General features: G+C 43.1%; 3 protein-coding genes and 1 long non-coding RNA gene across 9 annotated transcripts; 3 read left to right on the top strand and 1 right to left on the bottom strand.

Annotated features, from left to right (window-relative positions):
* Nucleotides 1-234: 234 nt before the first annotated feature.
* Nucleotides 235-9,296, top strand: LOC147193254 (decapping and exoribonuclease protein-like). Of its 3 annotated transcripts, XR_015103249.1 has the most exons (8): nucleotides 235-369; nucleotides 1,311-1,621; nucleotides 2,588-2,817; nucleotides 6,793-6,953; nucleotides 8,040-8,259; nucleotides 8,521-8,656; nucleotides 8,723-8,817; nucleotides 9,165-9,212. XR_015103249.1 is itself a non-coding variant. In XM_086133525.1 (7 exons), the coding sequence occupies exons 2-7, from the start codon at nucleotides 1,317-1,319 to the stop codon at nucleotides 9,268-9,270; spliced, it is 1,092 nt and encodes a 363-aa protein (XP_085989651.1). In that variant the 5' UTR covers nucleotides 235-369; nucleotides 1,311-1,316; the 3' UTR covers nucleotides 9,271-9,296. The 3 variants fall into 3 exon arrangements, 2 of the variants coding, with proteins under 2 accessions (XP_085989651.1, XP_085989650.1); XM_086133525.1 differs by lacking the exon at nucleotides 6,793-6,953 and having other exon boundaries at nucleotides 9,165-9,296; XM_086133524.1 differs by lacking the exon at nucleotides 6,793-6,953 and having other exon boundaries at nucleotides 8,521-8,817; nucleotides 9,165-9,296.
* Nucleotides 9,297-10,016: 720 nt separating this feature from the next.
* Nucleotides 10,017-10,373, top strand: LOC147193253 (uncharacterized). Its single transcript, XR_015103250.1, has 3 exons — nucleotides 10,017-10,047; nucleotides 10,158-10,274; nucleotides 10,353-10,373. It is a non-coding gene; the product is annotated as an uncharacterized LOC147193253 (long non-coding RNA).
* Nucleotides 10,374-10,679: 306 nt separating this feature from the next.
* On the top strand, nucleotides 10,680-15,609 carry LOC147193252 (decapping and exoribonuclease protein-like). Of its 3 annotated transcripts, XM_086133650.1 has the most exons (7): nucleotides 10,680-10,836; nucleotides 12,045-12,355; nucleotides 13,333-13,562; nucleotides 13,967-14,186; nucleotides 14,392-14,527; nucleotides 14,594-14,688; nucleotides 15,037-15,609. In XM_086133650.1, exons 2-7 carry the CDS (start codon nucleotides 12,051-12,053, stop codon nucleotides 15,143-15,145), a joined length of 1,095 nt encoding a protein of 364 aa, XP_085989776.1. In that variant the 5' UTR covers nucleotides 10,680-10,836; nucleotides 12,045-12,050; the 3' UTR covers nucleotides 15,146-15,609. The 3 variants fall into 3 exon arrangements, with proteins under 3 accessions (XP_085989776.1, XP_085989774.1, XP_085989775.1); XM_086133648.1 differs by having other exon boundaries at nucleotides 14,392-14,688; XM_086133649.1 differs by lacking the exon at nucleotides 10,680-10,836 and having other exon boundaries at nucleotides 12,026-12,355; nucleotides 14,392-14,688.
* Nucleotides 15,610-15,658: 49 nt separating this feature from the next.
* On the bottom strand, nucleotides 15,659-20,992 carry slc25a17l (solute carrier family 25 member 17-like). 2 transcript variants are annotated; one of them, XM_086133732.1, is made up of 9 exons: nucleotides 20,742-20,992; nucleotides 20,588-20,648; nucleotides 19,788-19,854; nucleotides 19,547-19,701; nucleotides 19,320-19,436; nucleotides 19,096-19,241; nucleotides 18,385-18,480; nucleotides 17,392-17,474; nucleotides 15,659-16,829 (listed from the first exon to the last, which is right to left on the bottom strand). In XM_086133732.1, exons 1-9 carry the CDS (start codon nucleotides 20,814-20,816, stop codon nucleotides 16,682-16,684), a joined length of 948 nt encoding a protein of 315 aa, XP_085989858.1. In that variant the 5' UTR covers nucleotides 20,817-20,992; the 3' UTR covers nucleotides 15,659-16,681. The 2 variants fall into 2 exon arrangements, with proteins under 2 accessions (XP_085989858.1, XP_085989857.1); XM_086133731.1 differs by having other exon boundaries at nucleotides 19,096-19,436.
* Between the last annotated feature and the right edge of the window lie 307 nt (nucleotides 20,993-21,299).

The following is a 21,299-nucleotide window of genomic DNA, read 5'->3' as shown; positions in this document are numbered from 1 at the left end:
AATATTTTGATTGTTTGACAGCTCTAAATTAAACACTATGAAATTTTATGACCTGGTTGACCTGGGGGGTTGAAGTTGCCTCACGGGGCAAAAACAGTTTGCAAGTGTGTGTGTGTGTGTGTGGATGTGTGTGTGTGTGTGTGTGCGTGCGTGCATGGGTGCGTCCGTGCGTGTGTGTGTATGCGTGTGTTGAAGAGATATGCACTGTTCCTTCAAAAGTGAAACAGTGCATGATTCCTGTGGTGTCTTGAATTCATGAGTAATTAAACCGAAACTTCCACTTGAGCAGAAAAAAAAAACAAGTGAAGGCAACAAGTCTTGACTGTGCTGTTGGGATCGTCACACTCTCACACTCGGTTCCCGGATAAGGTGAGACTTTTTTTTTTTTAATGGGCTTGAATTTGTGTTGATAGAGCATAAAATTAATCAAATATACTTTTTTAATCATTAGTTTCAACAAATAGGTGTGATTTGGTTTGGATGATGTTCTTGCTTCATGATTTGATCTCATTTACAGACAAATGCTTGGGGTGAAAAGCTCTGAAAATCTGGCAATGAATATTCAGTGGGTGTAAATGGAGGTCCACCGGTACTGATCCAGGATGTGAAGATGAAAATGCTCAGTTATTATTTAAAGCAGTTGTCCCCAACCCCCGGTCCACGGCCCGGTAACGCTCCGTGGTTCATTTGGTACCAGGATGCACAGAAAGAAAAAAATAACTTGCACGACTTCAGTTTTATTCATTTCGGAATCTGAAAAATCACAGGATCCTCCGTGACATCCGTCTATAGTACGTCACTCTTGGCGCAGGTCAAGGCGCGCTTCTCGGTTCCGTAATAGGTTACCGTTTAATTGACACCCAGGCGCTAGCAAAATGAGTAAAAAAACAAATGTCTTTAGAAAGTTTGTTTGGGAAGGGGAAAAGGCCCAGCCAGGAGACAAATGCAGGTCATATCATATTATTTTGTTGTACCACACTTCAAAGGCCGGTCCCTGTAAATACTGTTTGTCATTAAACCGATCCGTGGGGCAGAAAAGGTTGGGGACCGCTGATTTAAAGCACAGTTATTAGTGAATAAGTAGCTTCAGGATGTTAAGTAAATTCACACTTGGACTAGAATGCCTCTATTGTTGAATAAAACGACACTTTTATTGGATTTGGGGATGAACCGCAAATGCGCTAAAACCTTTACAAGTGAACTTAATTTGACCTTGAAACTTTTAAATGCACCAGTCCAACTGATCAGTGTTTCAATTCTTAACTATAGCCTCCGGTTTTTTTTTTCATTTGGGGTTCCCTCACTTTCAGACAACAATGTACGCTGCGACTTTGAGTACCAAAAGGAAGCCGTACGAAAGATGCTCGCCTCCGTTCAAAGAGCGAGTGGAGGAGGGTTCCTTTTCCCTCGACACGGAGTGGGGATTCCACCATGACAAAAGTCAGATGAGATACTTTGTGGAACCCGACGAGACACCAAATTTTGACCTGAGGAATGGCTACAGTGAACGCGACATAAAAGGAGATGAGAACGTCAAAAAAACTCTGGAACACATCCTGAAATGGATCTTGGCCAACAAGTCGAAACTCATGCAGAGGACGGCTGCATCATACGTGTCGTCGTAAGTTACGACAGAGATGCCTTGAGATATGAGTGATGATGATGTGAGATATGAGCAGTCGTTCGTCCAATTATTTTTTTCCCCGCTTGAGAATTGTGGGCAAAAATTTTGAGAGTTAAGCACTTTTACTCACGGAAGTTTACTGTCCAAAAAAAAAAAAAAAAAAAGATTAATCAATTTATAACAACCACGTTGCTTAAGTCCACATAGCTTAATGCAAACAAGCGATGCAAAAACTCCATTGACAAGCTAATGAATGGCATCAGTCTCACGGTGCTTTAACCAATTGATATTTGAACGCAGTAACAACAAATAGTGTACCCATACGGATAATCTAACAACATTCAAAAGTGTATATTCCTTTATCATAGGCAAAGAATGACCATCACAAAGGCCCAACCAATTAATCAGCCGGACGATATTCGATATTTTATCATCTTTTTATTTTATGCATTAACACATTTCAATGTAAGACAAAGATAATGACGTTCAACGCCCCCCGCCCCCAAACTAACAAACAAGGCCAATTTTTAACGTTGTTTTCTCAGCTGTAAAGTTAAACAACTACTTGAGGACAAAGTATTGAGTCATATTTTTATAGTTGACCATGTCAAGGGACCAAAAATGTTATTTTACTCATTACATTTTTTTTTCATGAATGGGCCGTTCGGAACCTTATTCTGCAAGAATCAAATTCGGTCAGGCCTGAATTATCAATGCGGCTCAATGAAAAGCTGTTACCGTCTCCATGTACATCCTATATCGCATGTTTTATACTGCCCCCAAGTGGGCAAAGTGACACCAGCACAATAATGATTGAAGGGAAGCAACTCATTTCAATGGGGTAATATGGTTTTCGGTCACGAGCGAGCTCATGGTCCTAATTGAACTCGTATTTCAAGGCACCACATAACCCCGACTTTTTGCTTTGACACCAATAACATTTTCCATTTTTTTTCTCCCCAGAGCTTTAGCTGACTTTGACTTCGTAACATCGCGAGGCCGTTTGACTAAAGTTTTCTGCACACCTTTCTATGGTGAAACTGAGTGGTCGCTAGCCGTCACCAAGTTCCAAGGAGTATTTTACATCAATGAAGTGGAAACTGCGAGTGCATACCTGGCCCGACAGAACCACACCGAGAGTCATGAGGAGAAAATGTACTGGGGGTACAAGTTTGAGCAGCACATGCGCGCAGGTAGGACTTGCATGGTTTGTAGTCGGGAGTGTTGGAATGTTTTTGTTTGCTCTATATTACATCGCTCAAAAAACCCATGCTGTAAGTGAAATCCGCAGCATAGAAATACCCTTTCTAAATACCTTAAATGAAAAAATGCCCAAGGCATGTTTTTATAGAATTTATGGCACTTTTTCTTTTAGGTTCTCTAAACACTCAACATATAAGCACATTTAAATGGAAGAGCACAAGATCAATCACTACCACAATATTGTACAAACCTGTTGACAGAAAACAAATCCGGAAACGGTCCGCGAGAAGCTGCAAAACAACAGCGAGTCACATAGAGCAACATATACAGTACTGTACTCCATGTATATTTTTTTAAAAAACATTTCCAAAAAAAAAATTTTTTTTTATATGTTTGAAAAAATCCGCGATGCACTGAAGCTGCGATAAACGACCCGCGAAATAATGAGGGATCATCGTACCTCACTTTTTCACTTATCCCTTGACTTCTGTAAAAGTCATTGGGGCGCCTGCGAAGCCTGTGCCAGCACTCTCCTCCACCAGTCTCTGTCCTCCGCTGCTCTTTGGGACTCTGCCAGGCCCAATCCTGTCCATTCTTGGATGTTGTCCTCCCATCTCTTTTTCTGTCTTCCCCGTTTTCGGTTTCCTCTGTCGAAGGCCTTCTTGAAATCGACGAATACGTGGAAGAGGTGTTGTTGGTGCTGAAGATATCTCTCGCAGATTATCCTCAGGTTGAAGATCTGTTCTGTGGTGCTTCTCTTCGCTCTGAAACCAGCCTGTTCTTCCGTAATGATGGTCTCAACTTCGGGTTTCGGTCTGTTCAACAGTATCTTCAGCATAACTTTGCTTGGATGGCTGATCAAGCTGATGTTGCGGGAGTTGTTACAGTGCTGAAGATTCCCTTTCTTGGGCAGAGTGATGATCAATGACTGTGTCCAAGAGGATGGCCATATCCCAGTGTTCCAGATGTTGTTGCAAATGATGGTAAGAGCGGTGATGATTGCCTCTCCTCCTGCCTGCACTAATTCCGCAGGTATGTTGTCACGACCTGCTGATTTGCCTTGTTTCAGTGATTTTACTGCTGCTTCGACTTCTTCTCTCAGGATGGATTCTCTAAGGATGGATTGTGAGCCCTCTTCTGTTGTTGGCACAGGGCAATTCAGTACCGTTGGGTCTCCGTTGAGCTGGTAGTTATAAAGTTCAAAACAGTATTCTGTCCACCTGTCTAAAATCTCTCTGTCTTCAGTGAGGCATTTACCTGCCTTGTCCTGGATACTCGTAGGTCTTGCTTGCTTCTCAACGGTAAGGTCTTTCATCACCTGGTAGGCCTTCTTGGTGTTGTTCCTTTCTCGGCCCTCCTCTATTTCCGTGCATTTTTGTTCAATCCAGGTCTCCTTTGCTTTCTTCATCTCTCTCTTGAGTTTATTGTTTGCTTCCCTGTATTTCTTGGCTCCCGCTGGGTCTTTCTTCTCCTTCTTCAGTTCTCTTCTTTTGTCACACAATGCCAGGATCTCTGCTGTGACCCAGGGTTTCTTGGGGCGCTGATGTCTTCCGAAGATTTTGCTTGCGGTTTCAACTACTATTGAGTTGAATGCCTCCACAGTTGCTTCTAGGTCGAGATCGTTCTCATCCAGGATCGTCAGTGGTGCCAACTTCCCTCCAATCATTGCCTGGAACTCCTCTTTTACTGTTGGGTCCTTCAGTTTCTCTAGGTTGAACCGCAGCCTTGTGAATTTGGGCTTGTTGATTTTTCTAAAGCGCACTTTGAATGTCATCATCACCAGATTGTGGTCGCTTCCAATCTCAGCACCAGGGAAAGTACGAGTGCGAGCGATGTTCACTCCAGCTCGAAAGCGGTTGGAGACCATGATGGTAATGATATTGGCCACCCGGGCTGTGCCAGGTCCACCTTCTAGAAATCTTGTGCTTACCAAGTGTGTTTGTTATGACCAGTTTGCTGGCAGCCGCAAACTCAGAATCAGAATCAGAATCATCTTTATTGGCCAGGTATGTAGAACACACAAGGAATTTGTCTCCGGTATAACACGCTGCATTAGTATCATCGTAAACAACAAATCATTGAACCATTTTAGAGTAACCAGTAGCAGTATTTGTAGTGCAAGAAGAGTGACTACGTCAGTGACTGTTTAAGGAGTTAATGGCGAGAGGGAAGAAGCTGTTTAAGTGTCTACTGGATTTGGTGCGCATGGATCTGTAGCGTCTGCCTGAGGGGAGTAGCTGGAAAAGGTGGTGGGCAGGGTGCGGGGGATCCAGGAGGATTTTCCGTGCCCTTGTCTTGATTCTTGCAGTGTGCAAGTCCTCAAGAGTGGGTAGGGGGGTGCCAATGATTTTTTCCGCCGTCCTAACTGTCCGTTGAAGTCGGATTTTGTCCTTTTTTGTGGCGGCCCCAAACCAAACCGTGATTGAAGAACACAGGATTGATTCGATGACTGCCGTGTAGAACTGTCGTAGCACCTCCTGTGGCAGGCCATGCTTCCTCAGCAGCCTCAGGAAGTACATCCTCTGCCGGGCCCTTTTCAGGATGGAGATGGTGTTGACATTCGACTCAGCATGACTTAGATTTGTTCTTGGTTTTACTGTTTGGTGCTTTCTACCGCCTTTATTACCGATTTGTCTTACTGTTTATTGTGCATGTTAAATTGCTCCATGTACAGCACTTTGTATGCAGCGATGGCTGTTTGAAAGTGCTCTATAAATACTGTTGACTTGACTTGACTTGACTTGACTTCCCACTTCATGTCCTGGGAGACTGTGATTCCCAGGAACTTGAAGGTCTCGACGGTTGACACAGGGCAGTTGGATAGTGTGAGGGGCAACTGTGGAGAAGAATGTTTCCTGAAGTCCACGATCATCTCTACAGTCTTGAGCGTGTTCAGCCCGAGGTTGTGTCGGCTGCACCAGAGCTCCAGCTGCTCCACTTGTTGGCGGTACGCAGACTCGTCGCCGTCTTTGATGAGACCGATGACCGTGGTGTCGTCTGCGAACTTTATGAGTTTGACAGCTGGATCTGTTGAGGTGCAATCGTTTGTGTAGAGAGAGAAGAGCAGTGGAGAGAGGACACATCCCTGTGGGGCTCCAGTGCTGGTGGTGCGTATAGATGATGTTGTTGCTCCCAGTCTCACCTGTTGTGTCCGTCCCGTCAGGAAGCTGAGGATCCACTGGCAGATCGTAGGGGACACACCGAGGTGGAGAAGTTTGGGGGTGAGGAGTTCCGGGATGATGGTGTTGAACGCAGAGCTGAAATCCACAAACAGAATCCTTGCGTAGGTCCCTGTGCTGTCGAGGTGCTCGAGGATGTAGTGCAGACCTATGTTGACTGCGTCTTCCACAGACCTGTTTGCCCGGTAGGCAAACTGGAGAGGGTCCAGCAGGGGTCCGGTGACTCTCGGAGTCGGAGACCTCTGTCATTCGTCAGCTGGTTGTATGAGGGTCCGCATGTGCCCCTCCAGTTTATGTGTGCGTCCTCTCCAATTTTGGCATTCCAGTTCACCTTGTACCACATGGATGTCTTTTTTGGTGTCTTATCAATGATTTCCTGTAGCTGGTTGTAGAAGTTTTCAATAACTTCATCACTGTAGTCCGTAGTCGGTGCGTAGGCTTGAATGACCGTGATGTGAAAGGGGGATGCCTTTAGCTGGATGGTGATCAGTCTGCTTGAAACTGGGCGGCAACCCAAAACAGTGTTCACAATGTCTTTGTGAACATGGAAGCCGGCGCCTTCTTCGTGTTTGTCTTGTTTTTCACGATAGTACAGCTTGTTACCTTCCATTATAGTTGTTTCGCCTATGCTGCCTGTCCATCATGTTTCGCAGAGGCCCAGAAGGTTCCAGCAGTATCTGCTCATCTCATGAGTGAGCTCTTCAAGTTTACCAGTTTGCAAGAGCGTTCTGGTGTTCCATGTGCCAATGACAATGTCCTCTCGGGCACGTATCTTTGTTTTCACAGCACCAGTAGCATATTTGACACCTCTGCCCTGGTGTAAAGCAGCTGGCGCGGTCCTTGTTGACCCGGGCGACGACCGAGCCGGTATGGGGTCTTTGGTGGTCTTCTTCATCATGGCGATTCTTGGGCATTCTGACCTGGCAGAGCCCATCCCTCTCCATGTCGTAAGCCACGGCCGAGGTCACCCGTAACTGAGTGGTCACAATATACACTATATTGATAATCCTGGCCAAAGATGTACACAGATGATCAAATGAATCCACAGCCATCGTTTTCAGGAGGCGTAAAAAACAGGATTGAAGAGGATTGATGTTCAATAATCTTCAGTAAAAAGTTCTTGGATACGTTGAAAACTCCGCTAACCTCCACGCAGAACCCAGGCTAAATTTAGCTCCTCCCGAACACACAAAGCTTGTCTCTCTTCAAAATGTATTACTTTGCCATAATTCCTTGACAACACAATGAAATTCTACGACCTGGTTGACTTCAAAATCACCCAATTAATGTATAAAGCACATAACAATCTCCTTTGCCAAAATATCCAGAAGCTTTTTGAAATTAGAGAGAGCTGTTATAATCTAAGGGGTACTAATCAATACAAAAAATCCAGAACAAGAACAAACATCAAACAAAGGTGTGTATCAGTAATAGGTGTCAATCTGTGGAATAAGCTTGAAACGAACCTGAAAATGAGTAAATTGTTGGAGGAGTTCAAAAACAAATTCAAAAGATGAGTACAAAAAAACTACATGAATCAGAATTAAGAAGATAAATTTGATATATTGATAAAATATAGTATTAGAACTGTTTGTTCTTGTTTTGGATTTTGATCAACTTATCAATTGTGTTCAAGAAATGCTAATTATAATGAATATGAGAAAATTGAAATAAAAAGGAGGAAGAATAATTATATATATATATATATATATATATATATATATATACAAACCAAAAGGTGTATTTTCCTTTCATAATTTTTGTTTGCCTTTTGTCAATCTGTTATTGTGTGTACTATATATGCTCAATAAACAAACTAACTAACAGAAACACGCCAATTCCCATTTAGAAAGGACGTTGGCGGTGTCTTCTGACATTTTACGGCACATTTTTTTCATGTGCGAATAGGTGAATTTCTAAATAGTGAACATATAAGAGGGATTACTCTATGAGTAATTATTATTCAGTTGCTCAATACTGGTGACCATTTTAGCAACAATGGTGGCTATGTTTGCCTCCCCCCACACTCAAAGACAAAGTTGACGGCGTACCTGATTCGACTGGCGTGGTCAACTTCAATGAGGCCTTCTACAGCGTGGTCCGAACTTGTCTTTCGGACCACAGGCTTCTGTACTCCGGCGAGGTGGACTGCCGGGACAAAGATCCGAACGCTCCGGCTCCTCCTGCCTGCTATGTGGAGCTCAAGACATCAGGAGAGATATACACAGACAAACAGCGGAGCAAGTTCCGCAGGTTGGTTCAGAATAATCGCAGAGGTGCCACAAAATCAGATTTTCCATATTTTGTGAGAAAGTGGTCAGATAGCAGAGACATCAAGTCATGCGTTCAACTCTCACTGCAAATTCCAAGTCTTGGCTTTTTCACGTTTTTGATTGACATCAAGGATGAAGGATGTCATCTGACACAAGTGTACTTTGACCTCGATAGAACAAGACAAAATTTGGAGATTTAGCGACCTCTTGTGAGTGGTCTCTGGGATTTTCTTCTCATCAGGTTCAAGCTGCTCAAGTGGTGGGCACAGTCTTTCCTCCTCGGAGTACCTCGCATCGTGGTCGGCTTCAGGAATGACGATGGGCTTGTCGTGTTCGTGCGGACTTATCGAACTGCCGAAATTCCACAGCTGGTTCAGGTATACAGTACTTCTTGTTTTATAGGAGAGGCGGGCCCACAATGTGCTTTTTTGTCTTTTGTGCAGGGTGAGTACTTGGGTTGGAAGCCAGAAGTCTGCATGAACTTCTGCAGCGACTTCCTGTCTTTTGTCAAGCGTGTGGTGATCGAAGACGATCCTCAGTGAGTTCCCAGTTCAAATACTTTCTTTCACTTGTGTGAATGCTGAATCGCTGGCACCAGGCCGAAAAAAATCCTCTCAAAATTTGGTATGTCATCACGAATATTTTTTTTTTACAAATCTAGAGGATTGCTTGTCAGTGCACGCGTGTGTGCAATTATCATTACAGATTTTACCTAACTCCGGGGCACGACATAAAGTCCTCATTCATTTTATTCTCAAATTCTACATAACGGTACCTAATTCGAGATATCACTGGCTCTTCAGCATTCACGTGAAATTTCTTCAGGAATAGCATGATCCAGTTTTTTTCCCTCTCCATTCAAACTATTCATCTCTGGTCTTCCAGCGTGGTGTATCTGTTCTCCCGGAAAGCACTCAGTGACGTGACCTTCACTGTACACAGGAACTCCTCTTATTCCTTCCTGCCTGACTGGTATGTGACGAAAAAATGAGCTAAAGGGAGACACACCAACTTCATTTCATACTAATCGAAACGATGCATGCAAAATAACAAAGTTGAACCGCCATCACATTTGCGATGCTTTGTGGCTGACAAGTCAAAGCAATTTTTTTTCCATATGAAAGTCATGTTAAGTGAATGAATTCTAGGATGTCGCTGCCGCAATCTTAAAACCTTTATTAAACATAAAATATCCTTTATTTGTCCCGCAATGGGGAAATTACAATCAGACTTCAGAAAGGAAACTGCTGGGTAGGGAGAGGGAAAATAAATAAATAAATACAGTATAGTCTGTCAGCAGTTACCATTTAGGTGACATCGCTTTTATCAATTGGCTGTGGTATTCGTTTTTGTTACGCTTTCAATCTGTGTATCAGTATGTACGATGAAATAAAAACTACTGAGGAAATAGTGTGTTGTCCTTCTTCCAAGCTACGAAATAGACCTCCATTCTCAGAATTGTATAAGAATTTTTCTTTTTCATTTCGTGCTGGTCATACTGGCCAAGGTAGCGCAGGAAGAAGGCATGTAAGTATGCAAATGGTCCTGTCCTTGGTCCTGTGCTGGTGATGTGCGCAGATGACTGACCACACCCTGTGAATGACATGTTCCAGGCTGGCTTTGTACAGAGGCTGGTTCCCAGTCATCTCCAGCCTCTGCTGCTCCAACTTTGTCTACTTCTACACCTTCAACACACTGAAAAGGCTGACGGTCACAGGGCCGCAGCAGTCGAGACTAGGCAAAGACCTGCTCATGGGCATCATATCAGGTGAAACGCAATCCGCTCTGTGATGCTGGGAAATACTGTCAAATGAATTTGTCCCATGCCGAAACTATAATTGTGTCAAGGGAAACCAATTGTCGCTGTTGCTCATGCAGGCGCGGTGAATGTGCTACTAACAACGCCCATGTGGGTGGTCAACACTCGTCTGAAGCTCCAGGGGGCCAAATTCAGAAATGAGGACCTTCATCAGACACACTACAAGGGCATTTTTGGTGTGTGTAGCTGTCAACTTATAATCAAACCTTTTTCTGTGAGACGGAGGGGGTTTTTTTGTGCCTTTCGTTCTTTAGATGCGTTCTCCCAGATTATAGTGAGCAAAGGGGTGGACCAGATTTGGGTTTTCATGTTTTTTGGGGGGGTAAGGGGGGGGGGGGTTGCAGACCAACAGCGGTATAATGGGGACTATTAGGGAGAAGTGATTTCATTCGGCTCATGTGAATTCCCTTTGGATGAATGGGGAAAAGAATCTTGTTGTTTTGGGGGGGGGGGGGGGGGTTCCAAGTTGACTCACAGGGCGAAAACAGTTTGCTGTTTGTGTGTGTGTGTGTGTGTGTGTGTGTACGCGCGCGTGCGTATGTGTGTGTGTTGAAGGGAAAATGGGCAGGGTTTCCTTGGAAAGTGAAACAAACAGTTATCCTGATTCCTGTGGTGTCTTGAATTCATGAGTAATGAAACCGAAACTTCCACTTGAGCAGAAAGAAAACCAAGTGAAGGCAACAAGTCTTGACAGTGCTGTTGGTATCGTCACACTCTCACACTCGGTTCCCGGATAAGGTGAGACTTTTTTTTTATGGGCTTGAATTTGTGTTAGATAGAGCATAAAATTAATCAAATATACTTATTAAGAATTGGTTTCAACAAATAGGCGTGATTTGTTTTTAATGATGTTCTCACTTTATGATTTGATATGATTGACAGACAAATGTTTGGGGTGAAAAGCTCAGAAAATCTGGCAATGAATACTCAGTCGTTGTAAATGTAAGGTCCACCGGTACTGATCCAGGATGTGAAGATGAAAATGCTCAGTTATGATTTAAATGAGTTGTCCCCAATCCCCGGTCCACGGCCCGGTACCGCCCCGTGGGTCATTTGGTACCGGGCCGCACAGAAAGAATAAATAACTTAACACGACTTCAGTTTTATTCATTTCGGAATCCGAAAAATCCGCTGTTACATCCATAGACAGCACGTCACTCATGGAGCAGGTCAAGGCGCGCCTCTCTGTTCCGTAATAGGTTACTGTTAAAATGAAAACCAGGAGCTAGCAAAATGAGTAAAAAACAAACGTCTTTGGAAAGTTTGTTTCGGAAGGGCAAAAGGCCCGGCCAGGAGACAGAACTTTATAGACAAAGAAGGCTACATTTAATCGACAGTATCAAGAGTCTGACTTAAAATACGGATTTATCTTAACGGGAGACTTCCGCATGCCGAACCCACTCTACTCTGCATAACATGCGGCGTTGGTGAGTCATATTTGTCATGCACTTTTTATTTGCGCTCTATCTTATTTTGAAGGCACGTTCGAACGTTACCATAGCGACCAGAGAGCGTTGTGGCCAGATAGGACGTTCCTTGTGTCATGTTTATTATTATGTTACGAAAATACCACACTTTTCATGCAGGTCATTTCATAATATTTTGCTGTTCCACATTTCAAAGGCCGGTCCCTGTCAATACTGTTTGTCATCAAACCGATCCGTGGGGCAAAAAAGGTTGGAGACCACTGATTTAAAGCACAGTTATTAGCAAGTAGCTTCAGGATGTTAACTAAACTCACACTTGGACTAGAATGCCTCTATTGTTGAATAAAATTAAACTTTTATGGGATTTGGAGATGAACCGCAAATGCGCTAAAACCTTTACAAGTGAACTTAATTTGACCTCTAAACTTTGAAATGCACCAGTCCAACTGATCAGTGTTTCGATTCTTTACTCTGTAGCCTGCGGGGGTTTTTTTTCATTTGGAGTTCCCTCACTTTCAGACAACAATGTACGCTGCGACTTTGAGTACCAGAAAGGAGCCGTATGAAAGATGCTTGCCTCCGTTCAAAGAGCGAGTGGAGGAGGGTTCCTTCTCCCTCGACACGGAGCGACGATTCCACCACGACAAGAGTCAGATGAGATACTTTGTGGAACCTGACGAGACACCAAATTTTGACCTGAGGAATGGCTACAGTGACCGCTACATAAAGAGGGATGAGAATGTCAGAAAAAATCTGGAAAACATCCTGCATTGGATCTTGGCCAACAAGTCGAAACTCATGCAGAGGACGGCTGCATCATACGTGTCGTCGTAAGTTACGACAGAGATGCCTTGAGATATGAGTGAATATTATGTGAGATACGAGCAGTTGTTCGGCCAATTATTTTTTTTCCCCGCTTTAGGCTTGTGGGCATAAATTTTGAGAGATGAGCACTTTTACTCACAGAGGTTTACTGTCCAACCAAAAAAAAATCAATGTATAACAACCACGTTGCTTAAGTCCACATAGCTTAATATGAACAAGCTATGCAAAACGCCATTGACAGGCTAATGAATGGCATCAGTCTCACGGTGCTTTAACCAACGGATATTTGAATGCAGTAACAACAAATAGTGTACCCATACGGATAATCCAACAACACTCAAAAGCGTATATTCTTTATCATAGGCAAAGAATGACCATCACAAAGGCCCAACCGATTAATCAGCTGGACAATATTCGACATTTTTATCATCTTTTTATTTTATGCATTAACTCATTACGATGTAAGACAAAGATAATGATGTTCAACACCCCCCCCCCCAAAAAAACCCCACACTTGGGCAAAAAACAAACAAACAAGGCCAATTTTTAATATTTTTTTCTCAGTTGTAAAGTTAAACAAATACTTGAGGACAAAGTATTGAGTCATATTTTTATAGTTGACCATGTCAAGGGACCAAAAAGGTTATTCTACTCATTACATTTTTTTTTCATGAATGGGCCGTTCGGAACCTTAATCTGCAAGAATCAAATTCGGTCAGGCCTGAATTATGAATGCGGCTCAATGAAAAGCTGTTACCGTCTCCATGTACATCCTATATCGCAGGTTTTATACTGCCCCCAAGTGGGCAAAGTGACACCAGCACAATAATGATTGAAGGGAAGCAACTCATTTCAATGGGGTAATATGGTTTTCGGTCACGAGCGAGCTCATGGTCCTAATTGAACTCGTATTTCAAGGCACCACATAACCCCGACTTTTTGCTTTGACACCAATAACATTTTCCATTTTTTTTCTCCCCAGAGCTTTAGCTGACTTTGACTTCGTAACATCGCGAGGCCGTTTGACCAAAGTTTTATGCACACCTTATGAAGGTCAAACTGAGTGGTCGCTAGCCGTCACCAAGTTCCAAGGAGTATTTTACATCAATGAAGTGGAAACTGCAAGTGCTTGCCGGGGCCGACAGAACCGCACTGAGAGTCACGAAGAGAATATATACTGGGGGTACAAGTTTGAGCAGTACATATGCGCAGGTAGGACTTGCACGGTTTGTTGTTGGGAGTGTTGGAGTGTTTTTGTTTGCTCAATATTACATCACTCAAAAACACATGCTGTAAGTGAAATCAGCAGCATAGACACCCCCTTTCTAAATACCTTGCATAAAAAAATGCTCTAGGCATGTTTTTATAGAATTTATGGCATTTTTTTAGGTGCTTTTAAACACACATAAGATAAACACATTTAAATGGAAGAGCTCAAGAGCAATCGATAACACAAAAATATTGTACAAACAGTGCATTAATCCCTCTGTTGACAGAAAACAAATCTGGATTTTATCCATAATTTATATTTATTTATTTTTAGTAATTATTATTCAGTTGCTCAACACTGGTGACCATTTCAGCAACAATGGTGACTATTTTTCCCACCCTCAAAGACAAAGTTGACGGCGTACCTGATTCGACTGGCGTGGTCAACTCCCGTGAGGCCTTCTACAGCGTGGTCCGAACTCGTCTTTCGGACCACAGGCTTCTGTACTCCGGCGAGGTGGACTGCAGGGACAAAGATCCGAACGCTCCGGCTCCTCCTGCCTGCTATGTGGAGCTCAAGACATCAGGAGAGATATACACAGACAAACAGCGGAGCAAGTTCCGCAGGTTGGTTCAGAATAATCGCAGAGGTGCCACTAAATCAGATTTGCATTCAACTCTCACTGCAAATCGCAAGTCTTGGCTTTTAGATTGACATCAAGGATGAAGGATGTAATCTGACACAAGTGTACTTTGACCTCGATAGAACAAGACAACACTTTGAGATTTAGCGACCTCTTGTGAGTGGTCTCTGGGATTTTCTTCTCATCAGGTTCAAGCTGCTCAAGTGGTGGGCACAGTCTTTCCTCCTCGGAGTACCTCGCATCGTGGCCGGCTTCAAGAATGACGATGGGCTTGTCGTGTCCGCGCGGACTTATCGAACTGCCGAAATTCCACAGCTGGTTCAGGTATACAGTACTTCTTGTTTTATAGGAGAGGCGGGCCCACAATGTGCTTTTTTGTCTTTTGTGCAGGGTGAGTACTTGGGTTGGAAGCCAGAAGTCTGCATGAACTTCTGCAGCGACTTCCTGTCTTTTGTCAAGCGTGTGGTGATCGAAGACGATCCTCAGTGAGTTCCCAGTTCAAGTACTTTCCTTCACTTGTGTGAATGCTGAATCGCTGGCACCAGGCCGAAAAAAATCCTCTCAAAATTTGGTATGTCATCACGAATATTTTTTTTTTTACAAATCTAGAGGATTGCTTGTCAGTGCACGCGTGTGTGCAATTATCATTACAGATTTTACCTAACTCCGGGGCACGACGTAAAGTCCTCATTCATTTTATTCTCAAATTCTACATAACGGTACCTAATTCGAGATATCACTGGCTCTTCAGCATTCACGTAAAATTTCTTCAGAAATAGCATGATCCAGTTTTTTTTCCTCTCCATTCAAACTATTCATCTCTGGTCTTCCAGCGTGGTGTATCTGTTCTCCCGGAAAGCACTCAGTGACGTGACCTTCACTGTACACAGGAACTCCTCTTATTCCTTCCTGCCTGACTGGTATGTGACGAAAATGAGCTAAAGGGAGTCACACCAACTTCATTTCATACTAATCGAAACGATGCATGCAAAATAACAAAGTTGAACCGCCATCAAATTAGCGATGCTTTGTGGCTGACAAGTCAAAGCAATTTTTTTCCATATGAAAATCATGTTAAGTGAATGAATTCTAGGATGTCGCTGCCGCAATCTTAAAACCTTTATTAACAGTACAAATGTTTTTACCCGTCGTGTCATTAGAAAACGAGTTAACCGCTGTAGTATAAAGTCAAACTACTCACCTGATAGAAACGTAATGCAGAGTGTAGGATTGTGTGATCGATTTTCAATTTGAACTGATGATGAATTATGAAACGAAATGTGTCCGTCAGCAGTTAACATCTTGGTGACATCGCTTTTATCTAATCGCTGTAGTATTAGTTTTTGTTACGCTTTCAATCTGTGTATCAGTATGTACGATGAAATAAATAATGACTGAGGAAATAATGTGTTGTCCTTCTTCCAAGCTAAGAAAAAAAAAACTCCAGTCTCTGAATCGTGTAAGATTTCTATTTATTTATTATTATTAAACCTTGTATTACTACAACAGTACAAAGTGATTTTGGTCAGATAATTAATTTAAGGCAATATACAGGATACTTTCAAATATTACCAAACAAGTGAAAATGGCTTCATGTAATAGTTGCATGATGAGTTATTTTCAGGTAACCATAGCACCCAAGTGATATGAGCCTGCGTCATGTCTGACTTTCGACTAATTGTGTCCGGCTCACTTTCTGCACCACAGGCACTTGTTCATGCCACCAACAGCAATGGTGTGCTTTTGAAGAGGTAACACTTGGCAATGACATTCACAATCGAACCAAGGCGGCACATTGGACTCTCTTTCACATAATGTTGTATGAATAATGTGTGTTTTTCTTCTTGCAACCGATGACCCGGTTCAATGGGTCATTTCTTGATAGGAATGACTCAAGAACATTGTAAAAGTTGTGTTGGGCAACCATCCGTCCTTTTTCCAGATCCTTTCTCCTCACTAGGGGACGGGTTGGAGCGATAGGCTTTAAAAAAAATGATGAAACTGCATATAACTGGTCTTTGTGTTTTACCACCTGTGTCAGTTCCAGTGACCTTGGAAAGGTCCGTTGACCGTTGATATAAAATGCCACTGTGTCAATAAACCTGCCTAAAGAGCACTTCACATTTTTTTTCCTTTGGTCATTAATTCGGAGTCACACACAACTTTCGTTAAATTAAAAAAATCACATTTTCAACTTCCAAATCCTATTAAGACGAATAGTGATCTTCGGCATCCCCTGAAATTCAAAACAGGATGAGAACTGGTTCGGTAGAGGCCCTTTTTGAGGTAAATTGCTGTTAGTTATTTAAATCACATGAGCTGGTTGACTGTGGTAACCAAACTTGATCTGTTTAATGTACTTCACCTCCTTCTGGTTAATGTGCATCATTGAGCGGAGACTTGGAAGCTGTGTCAGTCCCACTCTTCAGTGCATCCACACCTGGCACGGCTGGATTTGTACTGCAAGTGACTACCTACTCATTGCTTTAGCTTCCTGTGCAGGCCCATGAGCTTGAAGGTGGCGGCGGTGATCTTCTCGTACACGACGAACATGAGGGCGGCCGTTAGCACTGTCTGAAGCAGCTTGGCCTCCAGGCCTTTGTACAGCCCCAGAACGCCGTGCTTCCTGTCACAAATAGAACACGCGTTTTTTTAATGAACCACCAGCCATCATACACGGACTGGTAATCCAAATATGATCTGGACTTTAGACTGATCCTCAATAACTTAGCTCCTGTCGCAGTTCAACCCAGATTCCAGTTGGAGGACGATTATTATGAGATTTTTCCACAAATGAAAACAGTCGCTAAATGCCAGAATATAATACCTGTGATAAACTTGATCAAATAATCCACGGATCAAGAACGACACCACGTTATTCACACTAACTGTCCTTGTTTGTGAAAATGAATGATGATGTGATTGGTCTATTAATGAGCAGAGCTATATCCCGCGTTATAAGAGGGTGTGCGCACTTCTGCAAACACAATATCTCGGTTTACTTTTACTTCCACTCCAAGGTTGTTGTTTTTTCATGAATAGCTGTATCGTGGGCAGGCACGACAATTGTTGTGAAAAGCGCTAGGCAAATAAAGACGTATTTTACTGTATTATATTAACAAAACAGTAAGCAAAATGGATGAAGAGACAAAGCAGGGTTGTCGGTGCGTCTTAAGAGCAGCACTTACTGAATTCGTTCCATCAGCAAGGAGAAAATACTTGCCAGACTTCCCATCAGGCTGCCCTTGCCATCACCTTTGTACTGGCCAAACTGATAAGACAAGCACGCACTTAATCACTCAGTAAAAATGAACACGTCAGCATGTTTAAAACCGAGAGCCCACGAAACCGAAGCAAAATCTACCGTGGCCCCAGAGGTACGAAAATGGACAAAATACAAAATTTAATATTCAAAATGACAAATGTGCACAACACAAATTAATGAACTGTTTCAGTTTAAAAGGGTGGTTAACTGTACCCTTTATTTATTATTATGTGAACAATCACAAAATAATAACAATTAGTTACAATACATGGGTATTGTCCACTTGAAACAGTAGAATTGCTCTCTGAATTTTCTGAAATTACTGTTTCAAAAGCGGAATTATGGATGGAACTCAACTTCCCCAAGCTAACATCATGTTTGTTCCTCCTTGGGTGGCAAACTCGAGGAGAAGGAATAAACAGCGCCTCTACTGGTGGCTACCAAGTAGTGCAGTCTATTTTGCCTCCGATTCATCCATCCATTTTCCGAACCGCTTAATCCTCACAAGGGTCGCGGGTGATGCTGGAGCCTATCCCAGCCGTCTTCAGGCAGTAGGCGGGGGACACCCTGAACCGGTTGCCATCCAATCGCAGGGCACACAGAGACGAACAACCATGCGCGCTCACACTCACACCTAGGGACAATTTAATGTGTTCAAACAGCCTGCCATGCATGTTTTTGGAACGTGGGGGGAACCCGGAGCACCCGGAGAAAACCCACGCAGGCCCGGGGAGAACATGCAAACTCCACACAGGGAGGCCGGAGCTGGAATTGAACCCGGTACCTCTGCACTGTGAAGTCGACGTGCTAACCACTGGACTACCGCCTCCGATTCAATTAATCAATAAATTGATGAAACTCCCAACTAAGGAAAGAGCAAACAATCACAAAATCCAACACATAATCCAGTACTTACCCTGAGTATGGCTTGAACTGTCTGCAGTGGATACGTGGCGGTGGTTGCGATGGCTTTGGCAACAGCTCCGATGAGGAAGATCTCTGCAGATGATATCTGTGGAAGAGTGCCAGCGCAGTCATCATAATATCCATCCGTTATCCGAGCCACTTCTCCTCACAAGGGTCGCGGGCTTGCTGGGGCCTATGTGCCGTCTTCGGGCAGTAGGTGGCGTACACCCTCAACTGGTTGCTGGCCAATTACAGGGCACACAACCATTCACACTTACACTTAGGGACAATTTTAGAGTGTTCACTTAACCTACAATTCATGTTCCTGGAATGTGGGAGGAAACCGAAGTACTCGGAGAAAGCCCATGCAGGCACGGAGAGAACATGCCCACACAGGAACGCCAGAGCCTGGAATCAAAACCAGTCGACAGGTGTGCCACTGCCATCAAAATAATTTCATTTGATAATCTTTTTCATGATATTAGGAACTAATGGAGAAAGACGTCAGCCAATTTCGAGCATATACATGCAGGAAAATAAATGAAATCCTTTTTAAGTTGATAGTTTAAAGAGGAGAAAAGAACCCTTGAAATCGTCACCCAAGGCTAAATTTGAACTTTTGTCATGTTTCCAGTAATCCTGTTTTAAGTTTGAAGTAATAAAGTGCATTTTCTGAAATCCAAAGTCTTATTCATTCACTTGTTTTGGAGTTTATGCTCACCTTCCTGCCACCTTTTCCTGCCCCCCTCTTCATGGACTCATAGATCATGAACTGCACAGCTGGGTTTAAGACGAGGATGAGCGAGGGCAGCATGCCGTTCCACAGCGTCGCCACCCCTTCGTTCGCTATAATCTGGGAGAACGCATCTAAAGAACGAAAGGCACAAAAAAAAACCCTCCGTCTCACAGAAAAAGGTTTGTTTTTAAGTTGACAGCTACACACACCAAAAATGCCCTTGTAGTGTGTCTGATGAAGGTCCTCATTTCTGAATTTGGCCCCCTGGAGCTTCAGACGAGTGTTGACCACCCACATGGGCGTTGTTAGTAGCACATTCACCGCGCCTGCATGAGCAACAGCGACAATTGGTTTCCCTTGACACAATTATAGTTTCGGCATGGGACAAATTAATTTGACAGTATTTCCCAGCATCACAGAGCGGATTGCGTTTCACCTGATATGATGCCCATGAGCAGGTCTTTGCCCAGTCTCGACTGCTGCGGCCCTGTGACCGTCAGCCTTTTCAGTGTGTTGAAGGTGTAGAAGTAGACAAAGTTGGAGCAGCAGAGGCTGGAGATGACTGGGAACCAGCCTCTGTACAAAGCCAGCCTGGAACATGTCATTCACAGGGTGTGGTCAGTCATCTGCGCACATCACCAGCACAGGACCAAGGACAGGTCCATTTGCATACTTACATGCCTTCTTCCTGCGCTATCTCGGCTAGGATGACCGGTGTGGATTTGGACTTTCTATTCTCATCAACTACAAAAATAAAAAAACAACACTATATGTTAGTTGGTCCGATCCATTTCATCATGAGAAGCTAAATTCTTAAGGCACATACTATATAGCCCACTATGTTCTCCAATCTGGCCTGCTGAGCACTGACATTATCGTTAGCCGAATAGCAAACTAGTCAGTTTTAAACATTAGTTTTTCTTAACATTAACAACGTTTTTAACAAGGAAAACAAGAAAAAAAGACATCAAATTCAACAAACGAGTCAAGTTGCTTTGATTCAACCTTTGTTCGAAATGTGTTCTTTAATAAGGAAAATGTCAAAATAATATTCTACTTTTTAATAACAAATAGTAATTAGACAATTAGATTGAATGTGAAGAATTAAACTCTTTGTGCATCATGAGTAATTCACTGGGATTGTGCAGCTCCCTGTGGCGGGTGCATCTTGGTCACCTGCTGGGAAGTATCATAGAGACATTTGGATATACATGGAGACTGTCACAACATCTCAGTGAACTGCTGTAATGTGAAGTCTTTTTTCAGAGGATAAAGAATAAGATACCTGTGAGTATTGCTAATTGCTATATTGGTTGTCTACATGTGTTTGTGATGGTGTACATCACTGTTTGTGATGAAAAAAAAGTATTACTAAAATGGTTATAACACCGTGACACTGGTGCAATTCATCAGCCCTTCTATTGTGATTAGCATTGATTTATTTTTGTTTGTGTCTGTCTTTTCAAGGGGAACTAACCCTGCAGTCGACTTTTCGCTGTGTCCAAAGGGAAAAAGGTGGTCATTGCTGTCACGCTGCCCTGAAATAACAAATACAATTACCGAGATTCAGTTGAAAGTTACGAACGGTAGTATTGACGTTTTGCTATCGTACTTCTCTTTCTTCCACTCACCATTGCACCTGCCACAGCGTGAACCAGAGTCTCGTAGGACAGCAGGGCGACCGGCGAACTTCCATTAACGGACATATTGACAGCCTCTTCCCGGTCACGGCACACGGTTTGTGCGGCAAGAACTTCGAGTCTTAACCGTCTGGCTTGCTGAGTAATAGTTGTTCGGAGTCAACCATTCACGTGGGAATGCCAAACTGTCACATTAGAAGAACCAGGAAATAACGCCGTTGTTAACTCATTTGGCTTCCGCATTCCTTCTTCGTGGTGCGCACAAGACAGTACTACTTACGAGCGCCATCTGACAGTTTACGAGGCAATTACACCACATTAATGCTAAGCTACCGATTAGATAGATAGATAGATAGATAGATAGATAGATAGATAGATAGATAGATAGATAGATAGATAGATAGATAGATAGATAGATAGATAGATAGATAGATAGATAGATAGATAGAAACATTACAAACAGTACAACAAGGGGGGGGGAAATCAAGCATTTTGGTGTTTTATTTATTGATGTTGCAACCGTATGTTAAAAATTACTCAGGGAATTAT

This window comes from Hippocampus guttulatus, chromosome 16, assembly GCF_054856545.1.
Source record: "Hippocampus guttulatus isolate MCC_2025c chromosome 16, RoL_Hgut_1.0, whole genome shotgun sequence".
Taxonomy (NCBI): Eukaryota; Metazoa; Chordata; class Actinopteri; order Syngnathiformes; family Syngnathidae; genus Hippocampus; species Hippocampus guttulatus.
This window is presented reverse-complemented; position numbering and strand designations above follow the sequence as displayed.